Consider the following 13868-nt stretch of genomic DNA (forward strand, 5'->3'; position numbering starts at 1 on the left):
GATCTGTTTGAACTGTGGATTATCAAGTATAGGGGTTTTGCTAGCTATGACCTAAGCTCCGTAATAACCCTCAGATGAAAACCATCTGGCCCTGGTGATTTATTAATCTTTATTTTGCTTAGTCTCTCCAGGACAACAAGTATTCAGCCAAGAGTCATTACCATCACTATCTTTATGCACTACTTTCTCTGACTGATCCTCCCTGGTGAATACTGAGGAAAAAAATTGTTCACTATTTCCGCTTTTATTTTATCATCGTTTATCAAAGCTCCCAATTCATCTTTTAACGGGCCTACATTCTCCTTCTTTAACCTTTTACTGTTTATGTATTTATAAAACTGTTTAGGATTGCTTTTACTCTCTATAGCGATTTGCTTTTCGTTTACAACTTTTGCTGCGATTATTACTTTATTGCATTTTTTTGCATTCCTTGTAATGCTGGAATGACTCCTCCCCTCCATTAGATTTAAATGTTTTGAAAGCACGCCTCTTTTTAGCCATTGCTTCTTTGACCTCCTTATTGGTTTGTTTTTAGTACTCCTGCGTTTACTGTTCATAGGAATGAATTTGTGAATATTGCTATCAAGCAACCCTTTTAAAGCATCCCACATTTCCGTTGTGTCATTACCATGAAACAAAACTTCCCAATCAATCTCGTTTAGTGCCTGTCTCAGAATATTGAAATTAGCTTTTCTAAGGTTAAATTTATTAGTTGTTCCCTTATAGCTGTTTCTTGAAACTGATGTCGAATGTGATCATATAGTGGTCACTGTTTCCCAAGGTCTCCCCAACTTTAGTGTTTTATATAATGTCCACATTATTGGTAATAACTAGGTCCAGAATAGTTTTACCTCTAGTTGGGTCCACGACTAATTGAGTTAAGTGTTGATCCTTTAATGTATTTAAGAACTTGCTGCTCCTAGTTTTTACGCATGAATCGTTACTCCAATTTATATCAGGATAGTTAAAATCCCCTAACACTATGATGTCCCCCTTCCGCAGCTTTTTCAATATGGTGTAAGAGTTGTTCCTCGTCATGTACACGAATATCTGGTTACTTGTAGCACGTGCCAATGACTAGTTTCTTTGCCTGTGTGCCCCCTCTTGTGATCTCAACCCATTGGATGGTTTAACAAAGAGACATAACCCTCCTTCCTTTTGGTAGCCCTGTCCCTCCTGAAAAGAGAATATCCCTCCAAATTCGCAACCCAGTCATGAGAGTCGTACCACCATGTTTCCGTAATATCTATAATATCATACTGAGACTTTGATACAAGCCATTCCAATTCCCCCATTTTACCCGATAGGCTTCTTGCATTCACAAGCATACATCTTAGCTTAGCCTCTCCATTGCCCGTTTGTTTTAGTGGTATCTTATCTATATTTACAAGTGTCTTTCTAGACTTACCCTTACTGACTGTTATTCTCCTCCCTCCCTTTCCTCCCATCATGCTTAATACAGCCTTCGTCACTACTATCTCTATCTGACCTATAAGACTTTCTATACCCCCCTCCCTGATGTTAGTATCCTCCCTTATGCTATACACATTATTTTCTATATACTGTATTGCTGAGCCATATTCGTCATTAGGTAATAAATTGGGAATATCTTGGGCAATACCTGTGTCAGTATTTCCGGTGTCAATACCCATGCAAATACCCTTGCCATCTGACCTTATGCTCCCCCCTTCTCCATCCCCAAATTGTTCACTACCCCCATCCTTACTCCTCTCCCTAATTAACCCGCAGCTTCTAGCGAAACCCTCCCCCCAGGCTCCTCGTTTAAAAGCTCTGACCTTCTGACCATCCAGCTCCATAGCCCCCTCCTCATTCAGTTGCTATCTATCGCAACAAAGATGGCACCTAACTGAGAAGACCACCCAGGGTTCCAGGAACACAAACCCCTCCTTCCTACACCAGTCTCTAAGCCACACATTTACCTCCCTAATCTCCCTCTGCCTCCCTGGGCTAGCGCGTGGTACTGGTAATATTTCAGAGAATATCACCCTAGATGTCCTTGCCTTAAGTTTCTTGCCTAAGTCCCTATAGTCTTTCTTAAGGACATCCCACCTGCCACTAACTTTGTCATTGGTGCCAACATGCACCAAGTCCGCTGGATCTTTACCAGCCCTTCCCAACAATCTACCCTGTCCGTGATGTGCCGTACCCGAGCACCCAGAAGACAGCAGACTGTACAGCGATCACGGTCCCAGTAGCAGATTGCCCTGTCTTCCTGATAATAGAATCCCCTACCACCACAATCTGACTAGTTACCTTACTATCTTTTTTCCCATCTGCACCGGAGGGACAGCTCCTCTGGTTGCCAGAGGAAATGGTCTCCTTTGGTTCCATTATTTCCACGCTGTAATCCTCAGGATCTTCATCCAATCGGGTGAATTTATTGGGGTTTGGCAGATTGGAGATGTCCTGTTTTCCCCTCCCCCTCTTCTTCCTTCTAACCATGACCCAGCTGTCTACCTGATCTTCCTAATCTACCAGTGATCCCCCTGCAACTCCACCATTCTATCTAAACTTTGCTCGAGATTGTGAATGCTCCTTAGTCGCGTAACGGTCCGCTCTAGATCAGTTACCTGGGCTTCCAAGGCGGCCGTATGGTCACATCTCGCACATATGTACCCGCACTTGGACTGTTGTGTCAGGTGCGCATACATCATGCACGACACGCATTGAGTGAGATTCCCAATTTCGGTCACCCCCATTTTTTTTATTTGTATTATCTGTTTTTATTGAATATAATACAGACATGTGCCAATATATAAACACGTAAGAACACATTAACTGACACTTAGAAAACGGCTTAATATAGTGGTATACAGTAGCATAAACGAGGTGGTAGCAGCATGTTCAGTATATCCAAAGTCTGCACTAACATTTTTTGAGACAGGAGCTATTAGAACAAAATAGACGCAGGATGGAAAAAAGAAAATAACAGAGAAAAAGGTGACCGAGCCGAGAATGCAAAGAAGAGAAGAAAAGGATGTGTGAAAAGAACAGATATATTCAAATATGCAAACCCGAGACAAATGACAAATAGATTCTCATCTCATTTTGTAGAAGAAATATGGGTCTTGTACGACTCAGAGGTCTTCTATTCTATCCAAGGCAGCCATATAGCAATAAACGCAGACCGTCTATCCCCAGCACTCAGTAATATATCTTCCATATTCATATAATAATCCAGTCTGGAGAACCAGGTTTGCCACGTAGGAGGATTGGAGGACCTCCACAGAGTGGGAATTACTGCCCGGGCGGCATTGCCAAGGTGTCGTAATAGTGATGTCTTATAGATAGAGAGTGGGGTAGTGGAATGGATCAACAACCAAAAGGCCGGGTCAGATGGGACAGGAGCATGAAGGATAGCACTGGAAAGAAGCAAATTATACTTACCGATAATTTCATTTCTTCGAGATACTTCATGGCAGCCATAACTACTGGGATTGTATCCCTATTCCTAACTTTAGACAGGGAGTTTTCTTAATCCACTAGGGCCCACCCACTATGGGTATATAATCGCACTCCACCCCTTCCTCCTTAGTCTTTTGAGTGTCTCCTACGACAATCCTCTCTGAGAAACCCAATAAGGGAGGGATTTTGTAGGCTGCCATGAAGTATCTCGAAGAAATAAAATTATCGGTAAGTATAATTTGCTTCTTTCTTCTACGCTACTTCATGGCAGCCATAACTACTGGGATATACCAACGCTCGTATAGGGAGGGCAATATAATACACAGGAAGCCTTGCTTTGATGCTGAAAATAATACTTATTTATTGCAAAGCCCCTTGAAGGACCTGCTTCCCAACAATATCTAAAGCATAATGAGTAGAGAATGTATGCATCGAAGACCACGTGGCTGCTGCGCAAATGTCTCTCGCCGACACGCGACCCTTCTTAGCCCAAGAAGTTGCCATGGCCCTAGTAGAGTGTGCCTTTAAACCTTCTGGAACTCTGCGACCACTTCTTTCATATACAAATGTCAAAAGCTCTGTAATCCATCTGGAAATGGTCTGCTTTGTAGGCCTTTCACCTTTCTTCACACCAGAGTGTAGCACGAACAGATGTTTTGTGTTACGGAACTGTTTAACTCTTTCCATATAGATCGAAAACTGCCCTTATCAGATCTAACTTATGCATTGCTTCTTCCTCCTCATTCTGCGGATCCGGATAGAAAGATGGCAACACGATGTCCTGACTGAGGTGAAACTCCGACACAACTTTTGGCAAAAAATCTGGATTGGTTCTCAGAACAATTTTATCTGGGAAAAAATTAAGATAAGGTTCTTCCGACCACAGAGCCTGTAATTCGCTAACTCTTCTGGCCGTTGTGATGGCTACCAGAAACACAACTTTCCAAGTTAAGAACTTCAGCGAAATATCCTGCAGAGGCTCAAACGGAGGCAGCATCAAATAATTGAGAACTAAATTTAAGTCCCAAGGAGCAAGAGTTGGCCTAACTCGAGGTCTTATTCTTTTAATTGCCTGACAAAACTTCTTGACCAAGTCTTCCTCAGACAATCTCCGATCCAACAGAATACTCAGAGCCGATATCTGAACCTTAATAGTGGACACTGCCAATCCTTTCTCAAAACCTTCAAACAGGAATTGCAAAACTTGAGAAGTTTCTGCTTTTAATGGATTAAATATTGATCCAGACCAAGGAGATGATTTTTTTTCCAGACCCTATAGTAAACACTAGAGGATACTTTCTTCCTTGCCTGGATAAGCAAATCGAGGACCTGCCCGGACAGACCTCTATTTCTTAATAGCTGCCGCTCAATTTCCACGCCGTCAAATGAAGCCGTTGCAGATTTGGATGCAACAATGGCCCCTGATGCAGCAACTCCTTCTTCAACGGCAACCTCAAAGGACCCTGCACTGCCATCCTGAGCACTGAAGGAAACCAACCCCTCTTCGGCCAGTAGGGAAGAATTATTATTACTTGTGCCTTGTCCTCCCAGATCTTCCTGAGAGTCCTTGGAATCATCGGAAACGGGGGAAACACATACGCCAGTCTGAACGTCCAAGGAAGAGAGAAAGCATCCACTCCCCCTGTTCCTGGGAGATGATATCGGGAGAAAAAGAGTGGTACTTTTGCATTGACGTGTGTGGCCATCAAATCTACCTGAGGCCTTCCGAACTGTTGTATGATCTGTTAAAAAACTACATCTTCCAGCTCCCACTCTCCAGGTAATACCTCCTGTCGACTGAGGAAGTCTGCCACCACATTGTTTACTCCTGGAACATGTAGAGCTACTAGAGTTTTGAGATGGCATTCCGCCCATTTCATTATCTTTGACACTTCCTCCATCAACACTGGACTCCTGGTGCCTCCTTGGCGATTGAGATACGCCACTACGGAAACGTTGTCTGAAAAAACCTTGAGATGCTTTCCTTGAAGTTGTTCTTGAAACTGCTGTATGGCATTCCACACCGCTCTCATCTCCCTGTGATTCGAAGACAAACGTGCTTCCTCTTCGCTCCATGTGCCCTGACAATTTCTGTGCAACAGATGAGCACCCAAACCTGTTGTACTCGCATCCGTTGTCAGAACCAGAGCATGATGGTCCGACAGAGACGTCCTTCTGCTGACCAGCCGTTCATCCGTCCACCAGGTCAAAGATTCTTTCGCTTTCCGGCCTAGTTTTATACGGTAATTCAGAGAATATCCCTTCCGAATATAACTCAGGATGTCCAACTGAAGATCTCTCATCCTCCACCTCGCCCAAGGGACTACATCTATGGAGGACGCCATCATCCCCAAGAGACGCATCCCCTGACGAATCGTCACACTGTTGCATCCCTTTATGAGGGTAGCCCGATCTTGAAGCTTTAGACACCTCTCCTCTGAAAGACCTATCATATAATCAAGGGTATCTACCTGTACCCCCAGAAACTGTATTCTTTGCTTTGGCGTTAATCTGCTTTTTCCCCAGTTTATGAGCCAGCCATGTTCTTGTAGAATTTGTAGCACCACACTTAATGCTTTGTCCACTTTCTCTATCGACTCTCCGCACACCAGCAAGTCGTCAAGGTATGACCATATTGCTACTTTTTGACCTCTGATCACAGCAATGAGCGACATCAGAACTTTGGTGAACACCCTTGGAGATGACTTTAGGCTGAAAGGAAGGCAAGTGAACTGAAAGTGTTTGCCGAGGACACAAAGCCTTAGATATTTCCTGTGCTGCCTGCAAATTGGAACGTGGAAGTAAGCGTCCTTTAGGTCTACCGAAGCCAAAAAGTCTCTCTCTCTCACCCCTAACAGGATAGACTTTAGGGTCTCCATACGGAACTTTATTGTTTCTATATACTCGTTGAGCTGTCTGAGATCTAAGATGGTTCTGAACTCGCCGGAAGGTTTTCTCACCAGAAACAGTATCGAATAGAAACCTCTGTTTCTTTCCAAAAACGGAACAGTCTCTACAGCTTTCGCTTCGATCAGTTTCCTTAAACTGTCTTTCATAGCTTTTAACTCCAGATTTGTAGTTGGTGTCTCTGAAACTAGAAATTTGTCCAACACGGGAATTTTTGAGAATTCTATCCGGTATCCCTGGGATACGACATCTATTACCCACGTATCCTGAATAGACTCTATCCAACAGCCGGCAAACTCCTGAAGTCTGCCACCCACTGGAAAAGATACCGGAACCTTGTGACAGTCATGCCCTTCGACCACCTCTCCTGTAGGCCTGCCGAAAGGACTGCCTATTGTTACCTGAGGAGTACCTTCCTGAATAAAAGCGACCTGGTCGATATCCTCTTGCCTCCTTAAACTGCTGCTTAGAGGACGGTATTGGAAATCTATTCCTCCTGTCCTGAGGAAGTTTTGCAGATTTTCCTCCAGACATTTTCTGTATTATGGCTTCTAATTTATTTCCAAACAGCAAAGACCCTTCATATGGCAGGGACACCAACCTATACTTGGAGTGCATATCTGCCGACCAAGAACGCATCCACAAAGCTCTTCTTGCCATCACACCTGCTGCCATAGACTTTGCAGCAAAATCCAGAGCATCTAACGAGGCCTCACAGAGATACTCGATCCCTTTGAACATTACGGCCAGACTTCTTTGCAGATACTGCCTCAAAACACCTCCTTCTATATCAGTCGCCAATACTGACCCCCAGACTCTCAACGCTCTAGCAACAGATGCTACCGCCACACCGGATTTTAGTGATATTGCTGAGGACATATGCAATTTCTTTAACGCACTCTCCATGCGTTTATCCATACCATCTTTTAAGACTGCGCCATCTTCTAACAAAATGGTGGTTTTTGATACCATCTCTGCGACTGCAGCATCAATTTTAGGGATTGCACACCAATTAGTAAACTGCTCATCTTCCCCTGGGAACATACGATCAAGCCTTTTAGTATTACCCAGCTTTTATCAATGCTTTTCCACTCCTTACTCACAACATCTTTTAATGCTTTATGGACTGGAAAGACCCTGTTCTTTTTGGTTTTATCACAGAACAGAATATCCTCATCATTACATTCCTCTTCAGGCATCTTATAATTCATAGTCTTAAAGATATCTTTCAGAAGACTATCCACCAGCTCCAAATTAAACTTTCTCTCTTCTTCCTGCTCGTCCACCGACTCAGCACTAGAAGCAGCCTGATAATCATCATAAGCAAAATCCTGAGAACCTGACTCATCCACTAAATCAATTCTATCAAAAGACCTAGCCCTTTTATTCCCTTGGAATTCCGAGAGCTGCCCTTTGGTAACAAAAGACTCCTTCATCCATCTCATTAAATCTCTTATTTGCTTGGACTGCACAGTCTCCTGAGATTCACTCTGTATACATTCCTCACAGAATTTAACATTTTCAGCAGCTGAAAAGATTTTGTCACAAGCTGCACACTGCATGTCCTTGTGCCTTTTCTTACATAACCTCTTCTTAGGTGGAGACACACTAAAACAACAAAATAAAACACCTTACAACCTATCCTAAACTACCACATGGTAACAGAACAAACAATAAACAATAAATAACAACCAGCCCTCTATGAGGACTTACCTCTTTAGGGCACTGACCGGCTTTTGGGGAGAAGGCTCTCTTTCCATTCTGCTGGTAAGCTTAGAAAACCAGCCCAGCAATTATAGGAGCTTCCTAACTCCTGTGTGCAGCGCCATTAATTCAAATTTCTATGCCTTATAAAAGGCTATGGCGTCCGTGCAGCCCGCCCCCCATAATCAGCTGGGACGGGTGCCAACAGCACTTCCGCCAGCCAGCCTTTTACTGCATCCCCCCAGCACTTCCGCCCACCGCCGCACTTTCCCTTCAGTGCCAGGACCTTCCGGAGGAAGTCGCGTACATCCCCTTCAGCAGACGGACCTCCGGCCGGAAACTGCACAGATGCCCTTCAGAAGAGGTACTCCTCACTGAAAGGCCCCATACACACAGCAGAGCGGCGGCCACAGCAGCGGAAAACGGCAAGAGGGGGACCCACAGCAAAGAGCTGACAGGAGGACACCTTAAGCTGGACATATGGGGACTTACTTGACCGCCCCTTAGCACACCTAGCCAAACACCCAGGGAGCCACCCTCTTCTAGCACTGCTACCAGGAGACGTATCAGCTAGGAACAACCTGAGGTAAGCCCTGAAAAATAAAATTATTTAAATAGAAAAAATAATACAGGAACTCCTCCTGCCAAGCTAGGAGACAGGAAAAAAGACAAAGTAGGAAGGGGTGGAGTGGATTAAGAAAACTCCCTGTCTAAAGTTAGGAATAGGGATACAATCCCAGTAGTTATGGCTGCCATGAAGTAGCGTAGAAGAAACAGGATTTTTCTGAGATCACAATCCCATTGTGAAAGGATCTTATACATTTGATAAATAAAACCTGTGTTTAAATCCCTTTTATATTTCACTTGCTTATATCAATTATTGCTCTACCTATATACCCATACATAGGTAGTGCTGGTATATAAATTATTTTATATCTTTCATTCATTTTTTGTCTTTCCAGGCTGACAATCAATTGCCTTATGTCATGCCTATTGACAAATCTATCTTAAATAAAAATAATAAGTTATGTTTTAATTTATTCATGAAACAAAGAAAAAAATGAGTGCACCACACATTAAGGCTTCTTTATATATAAGCCCACTAGCTGTTTCTTCTAAACCCCCTAACCAGTCATTGCAATTTGCTTAATGGCGCACCTCCAACCAGATTAGCTAATCTTTGGTATTAACACTTTCGGATTATTCCCTCTATCGGTTGGTTCATACATAGAACGATCATAAAACAATTATCATTTGGGCCTGTGCATAGTCCCTTAGACTTAACGTCTTCCCTGGAAATACTTGTGGATGGAGCCCTTCATTCGCTTTGCCAGGATTCAAGGGGGGTCAATATGTTGAAATCAGAGCACTACATTTTGGCCACCGTGCTTGATCCTAGGCTTAAAGCCTACGTTGTATCTCTCTTTCCGGACACAAGTCTGCAGAGGTGGAAAGACCTGCTGGTGAGAAAATGGTCAACTCAAGCGGAACGTGACCAGTCAACAGATCCTCCTTCATTTTCTCTAGCAACTGGGGCTGCGAGGAAAAGGATAACATTTCCGAGCCCACCCGCTGGACACAAAGTAATAATACAAGTGACACATTAACAGGAAATTGTTTCTGTCACCATAGCGACAATTATCTGGAAATAAGATAACACACTGACACATAAAAAGACTCAACGAAAATCTTTTGTTTTTAAACAACTTTATTTCATATCTTTAATACACAGAGTTTTCTCTATATTTTAAACTTAAAAAATACTTTACTCTGCATAACATGGATAAAATATCCTTTACATCACAGAAACAATTCAAGTTACATTATAGCATTGCAGGTAAGTAAAACAGATACATATCAGGAGAGCCAAAATTCTATGGGGGTCATTCAGACCCAGCCGCAATAGCGGGCCACAGCAGTTTGCTGGTGGTGACAAAATGCACATGTGCAGCGGCCGCGCAGACACACATTGCGGTTGCATCCCTCAGGGGTGAATGCGGGCGGGCCGGGACCATTTTCCAGGGGCTGCGTGATGTCACATCTGCGTTCATCTCTGATTAACCCCCTATAAGCTTCCAGATTGCACCTCATATCTCATCTTTTCCAAGTTACTACAAATGATATGAGATCGGTAGCAGCACTACTTTCAGGATTATTACACAGAACACACATAAAGGCTGACACAGCAAATAACAGTTACACATACAAGGGATTAATTAGAAATAAGGAAGCATGATCATCATTAAGTCTAATAGTAAACTGATTCTGTGCGGGACCCATACACCTCTTTACTGCTTCCAGCATCCCCTGGTACTGCACTGTGGCCATCCACCCTGTCTCCCCCCTCTACTGCCACCTGCCCTGTCTCCTCCCACTACTGCCACCCGCTGTCTCCCCCGCTACTGCCACCCACCCTGTCTCCCCCACTAATGCCACCCGCCCTTTTTCCATCCACCACCCTGTTTTCCCCCACTACTGCCACCACGTCTCCTTCCACTACTGCCACCCACCCTGTCTCCCCCCCACTACTGCCACCGCCACTGCCCGTCTACCCCCACAACTGCCAACCGCCTTGTCTCCCCCCACTACTGCCATCGTTCTGTCTACAATACTGCCACGTCTCCAACTACTGTCACTGCACTGTCTTCCCCCATTACTGCCCCCACTACTGTCACCACCCCATCTCCCCCCACTACTGCCACATCTCCCAACTGTCACCACCCCACCCCCTTCACTTCTGCCACCACCCTGTCTCCCCCACTACTGCCACCACCTTGTCTCCCCTCTGACAACTCAGTGCTGCTTGAGGACAAGATTCTCACAGACATTGCCTCCGGCAGCCCCCACTAGAGCACTAGTGCCACCACCCTGTCTCCCCCTCTGACATCTCAGCACTGCTTGAGGATTCTTAGTACTGCTGGTAACAGTCCTTCATCTGCAGGTGGAAGTTAGAAAGCAGGGCAGTAAGGAGGCAGAAGCTGCTTCTGGTACCATGGACCCTGGTCATGGTGGGCTGAGTCAGTAAGATTATGTAATAGTCACCATCTTACAGGCAGCCGGTGAAGGGAGCAGAGAATGGGTGTTATGTGGCAGGAACGGTCTGGTTAGGTAACAGCCTGGCTGCTGCATTCTGTACAAGCTACAAGCGGTGCAATTCTTTTGCTGGGAGACCCAGGTAGGGGACATTACAGTAGTCTATGTGTGATGATACAAGTACATGTATGACTGTAGGTAGATCTTCTGAGAGAATTACGTGCTGGAGTCTGGCTCTGTTCCTCAGATGAGGATCTAATTGTGGCAGATACTGATGTTTAAGTGTCACTCCACCATCCAGGACACCCAGATTCCGCAAATGATCAGCATTCTGTAACTCTGAACCCCCAAGCCCGGTTGGTTTGCAAAGCTGAGCTGTAGCCCTGCCCTTTGTTGGTGAGCTTCTACCATAAATGCCTGTTTCACGAGGACTGAATCACAGCCAACTGGCATCACCCACACCTGGAGCTCAGCTAGACAACCATTTAGGATTGGGACTGGGTTCTCAGTACCTGGAGCAAAAGACAGGTCATCTGCATAGCAGTGGTAGATGATGGCAGGACATCTGATTATTTCACCTAGTGGTAACATGTATATTGCAAAAACATAGGAGAGAGGATAAGAAACTTGAAGAACAACGCATGGCAATGAGTATACTTCAGAAGATTAAAATGGTTCCTCATCTGAGTGATGTCTACTGTGTGCAACAAGAGCTGATTTATTTCTCAGAGTATGAAAATGACCTCTCACCTGTGTGACTTTGCTGATGTCTAACAAGATTTGATTTTTGTGTATAACATTTCCCACACTCAAAACATGGAAATGGCCTCTCACCTGTGTGACTTCGCTGATGTGTAACAAGTTGTGATTTCCGTGTAAAACATTTCCCACACTCAGAACATGGAAATGGCCTCTCACCTGTATGACTTCGCTGATGTGTAACAAGTTGTGATTTCCGTGTAAAACATTTCCCACACTCAGAACATGTAAATGGCTTCTCACCTGTGTGACTTCTGTTATGTTTAACAAGATGTGATTTGTGTGAAAAACATTTTCCACACTCAGAACATGGAAATGGCCTCTCACCTGTGTGACTTTGCTGATGTCTAACAAGATCTGATTTCTGTGTAAAACATTTCCTGCACCCAGAGCAAGAAAACCACTTCTCACCTGTGTGACTTCTCTGGTGTATAACAAGAGCTGATTTGTTTGCAAAACATTTCCCACACTCAGAACATGGAAATGGCCTCTCACCTGTGTGACTTCGCTGATGTATAACAAGATGTGATTTGTGTGTAAAACATTTCCCACACTCAGAGCAAGAAAATGGCTTCTCACCTGGGTGACTTTTCTGATGTGTAACAAGATTTAATTTCAGTGTAAAACATTTCCCACACTCAGAACATGGAAATGGCATCTCACCTGTGTGACTTTGCTGATGTTTAACAAGATTTGATTTCCGTGTAAAACATTTCCCACACTCAGAACATGGAAATGGCCTCTCACCTGTGTGACTTCGCTGATGTGGAACAAGTTGTGATTTCCATGTAAAACATTTCCCACACTCAGAACATGGAAACGGCCTCTCACCTGTGTGACTTTTCTGATGTGTAACAAGATTTAATTTCAGTGTAAAACATTTCCCACACTCAGAACATGGAAATGGCATCTCACCTGTGTGACTTTGCTGATGTTTAACAAGATTTGATTTCCGTGTAAAACATTTCCCACACTCAGAACATGGAAATGGCCTCTCACCTGTGTGACTTCGCTGATGAGTAACAAGTTGTGATTTCTGTGTAAAACATTTCTCACACTCAGAACATGGAAATGGCCTCTCACCTGTGTGACTTTGCCGATGTGTAACAAGTTGTGAGTTCTGTGTAAAACATTTCCCACACTCAGAGCAAGAAAATGGTTTCTCACCTGTGTGACTTCTGTTATGTACAACAAGATGTGATTTCAGTGTAAAACATTTCCCACACTCAGAGCAAGAAAATGGTTTCTCACCTGTGTGTCTTCTGTTATGTACAACAAGATGTGATTTCAGTGTAAAACATTTCCCACACTCAGAACATGGAAATGGTTTCTCACCTGTGTGACTTCGCTGATGTACAACAAGATGTGATTTCAGTGTAAAACATTTCCCACACTCAGAACATATCAGTGGCATTTCACCTGCCTTACCTGTGTGTGGGTTAATAGGCTTTGTGTTCTGTGTAAAACATTTGGCATCTATAGAACACAGAAACACTGTATCTACTGTCAGAGCTGTAACAGATGCACCAATATCAGAGTGATCAGGAGAACATTTCCCAGGATCAGGGGGATCAGCTGATAGAGCTGGATGTATAATTGGGGTAATGGGGTTATCTCCTGGAGTATCCGGTCAACTGTCATTATCTTTTATGTCACAATCCGGGGATAACATTAGATGTCCTTCTGAGATATTCCTGCTTGTGTGTCCATCTGCTGGAAATAAAACACATTATGGAAATGTGAAATTTTCTGTAACAATATTAATCTTGTAAACAATAGGAGAAGACGACTCTCTGGGACACTTATTAGTAAATGTGTGTGTATAATAAAACATAACTTTTAATGAAGGCTTTATAATATTGTGTCTCAGACTATCATTGTGTCCACCCTCCTGAGAACATCACAATAACAAATGTAATATTATAAGAAGACTTAGATGTATCTCTCTCTTGTACTGTTAACTAACCATGAAGTATAAATGGAGATGTAGTCACTCGCCAAGTCCTACGTCAGCACCAATGTAAAACAATGGATGGGGA

At 43.7% G+C, this 13868-nt stretch overlaps 1 protein-coding gene across 1 annotated transcript in view; it reads right to left on the reverse strand.

Annotated features, from left to right (window-relative positions):
• Nucleotides 1-10774: 10774 nt before the first annotated feature.
• The window catches only part of LOC134983462 (zinc finger protein 585A-like), a 151168-nt gene continuing 148074 nt past the window's right edge, over nt 10775-13868 (reverse strand). The window contains exon 7 of the mRNA XM_063949138.1: nt 10775-13080. Coding sequence (XP_063805208.1) covers nt 11789-13080 — 1292 coding nt within the window. The 3' untranslated portion in view covers nt 10775-11788. The remainder of the gene's footprint in view (nt 13081-13868) is intronic.

The sequence above is a fragment of the Pseudophryne corroboree genome (genome assembly GCF_028390025.1).
Source record: "Pseudophryne corroboree isolate aPseCor3 chromosome 3 unlocalized genomic scaffold, aPseCor3.hap2 SUPER_3_unloc_15, whole genome shotgun sequence".
Lineage (NCBI taxonomy): Eukaryota > Metazoa > Chordata > Amphibia > Anura > Myobatrachidae > Pseudophryne > Pseudophryne corroboree.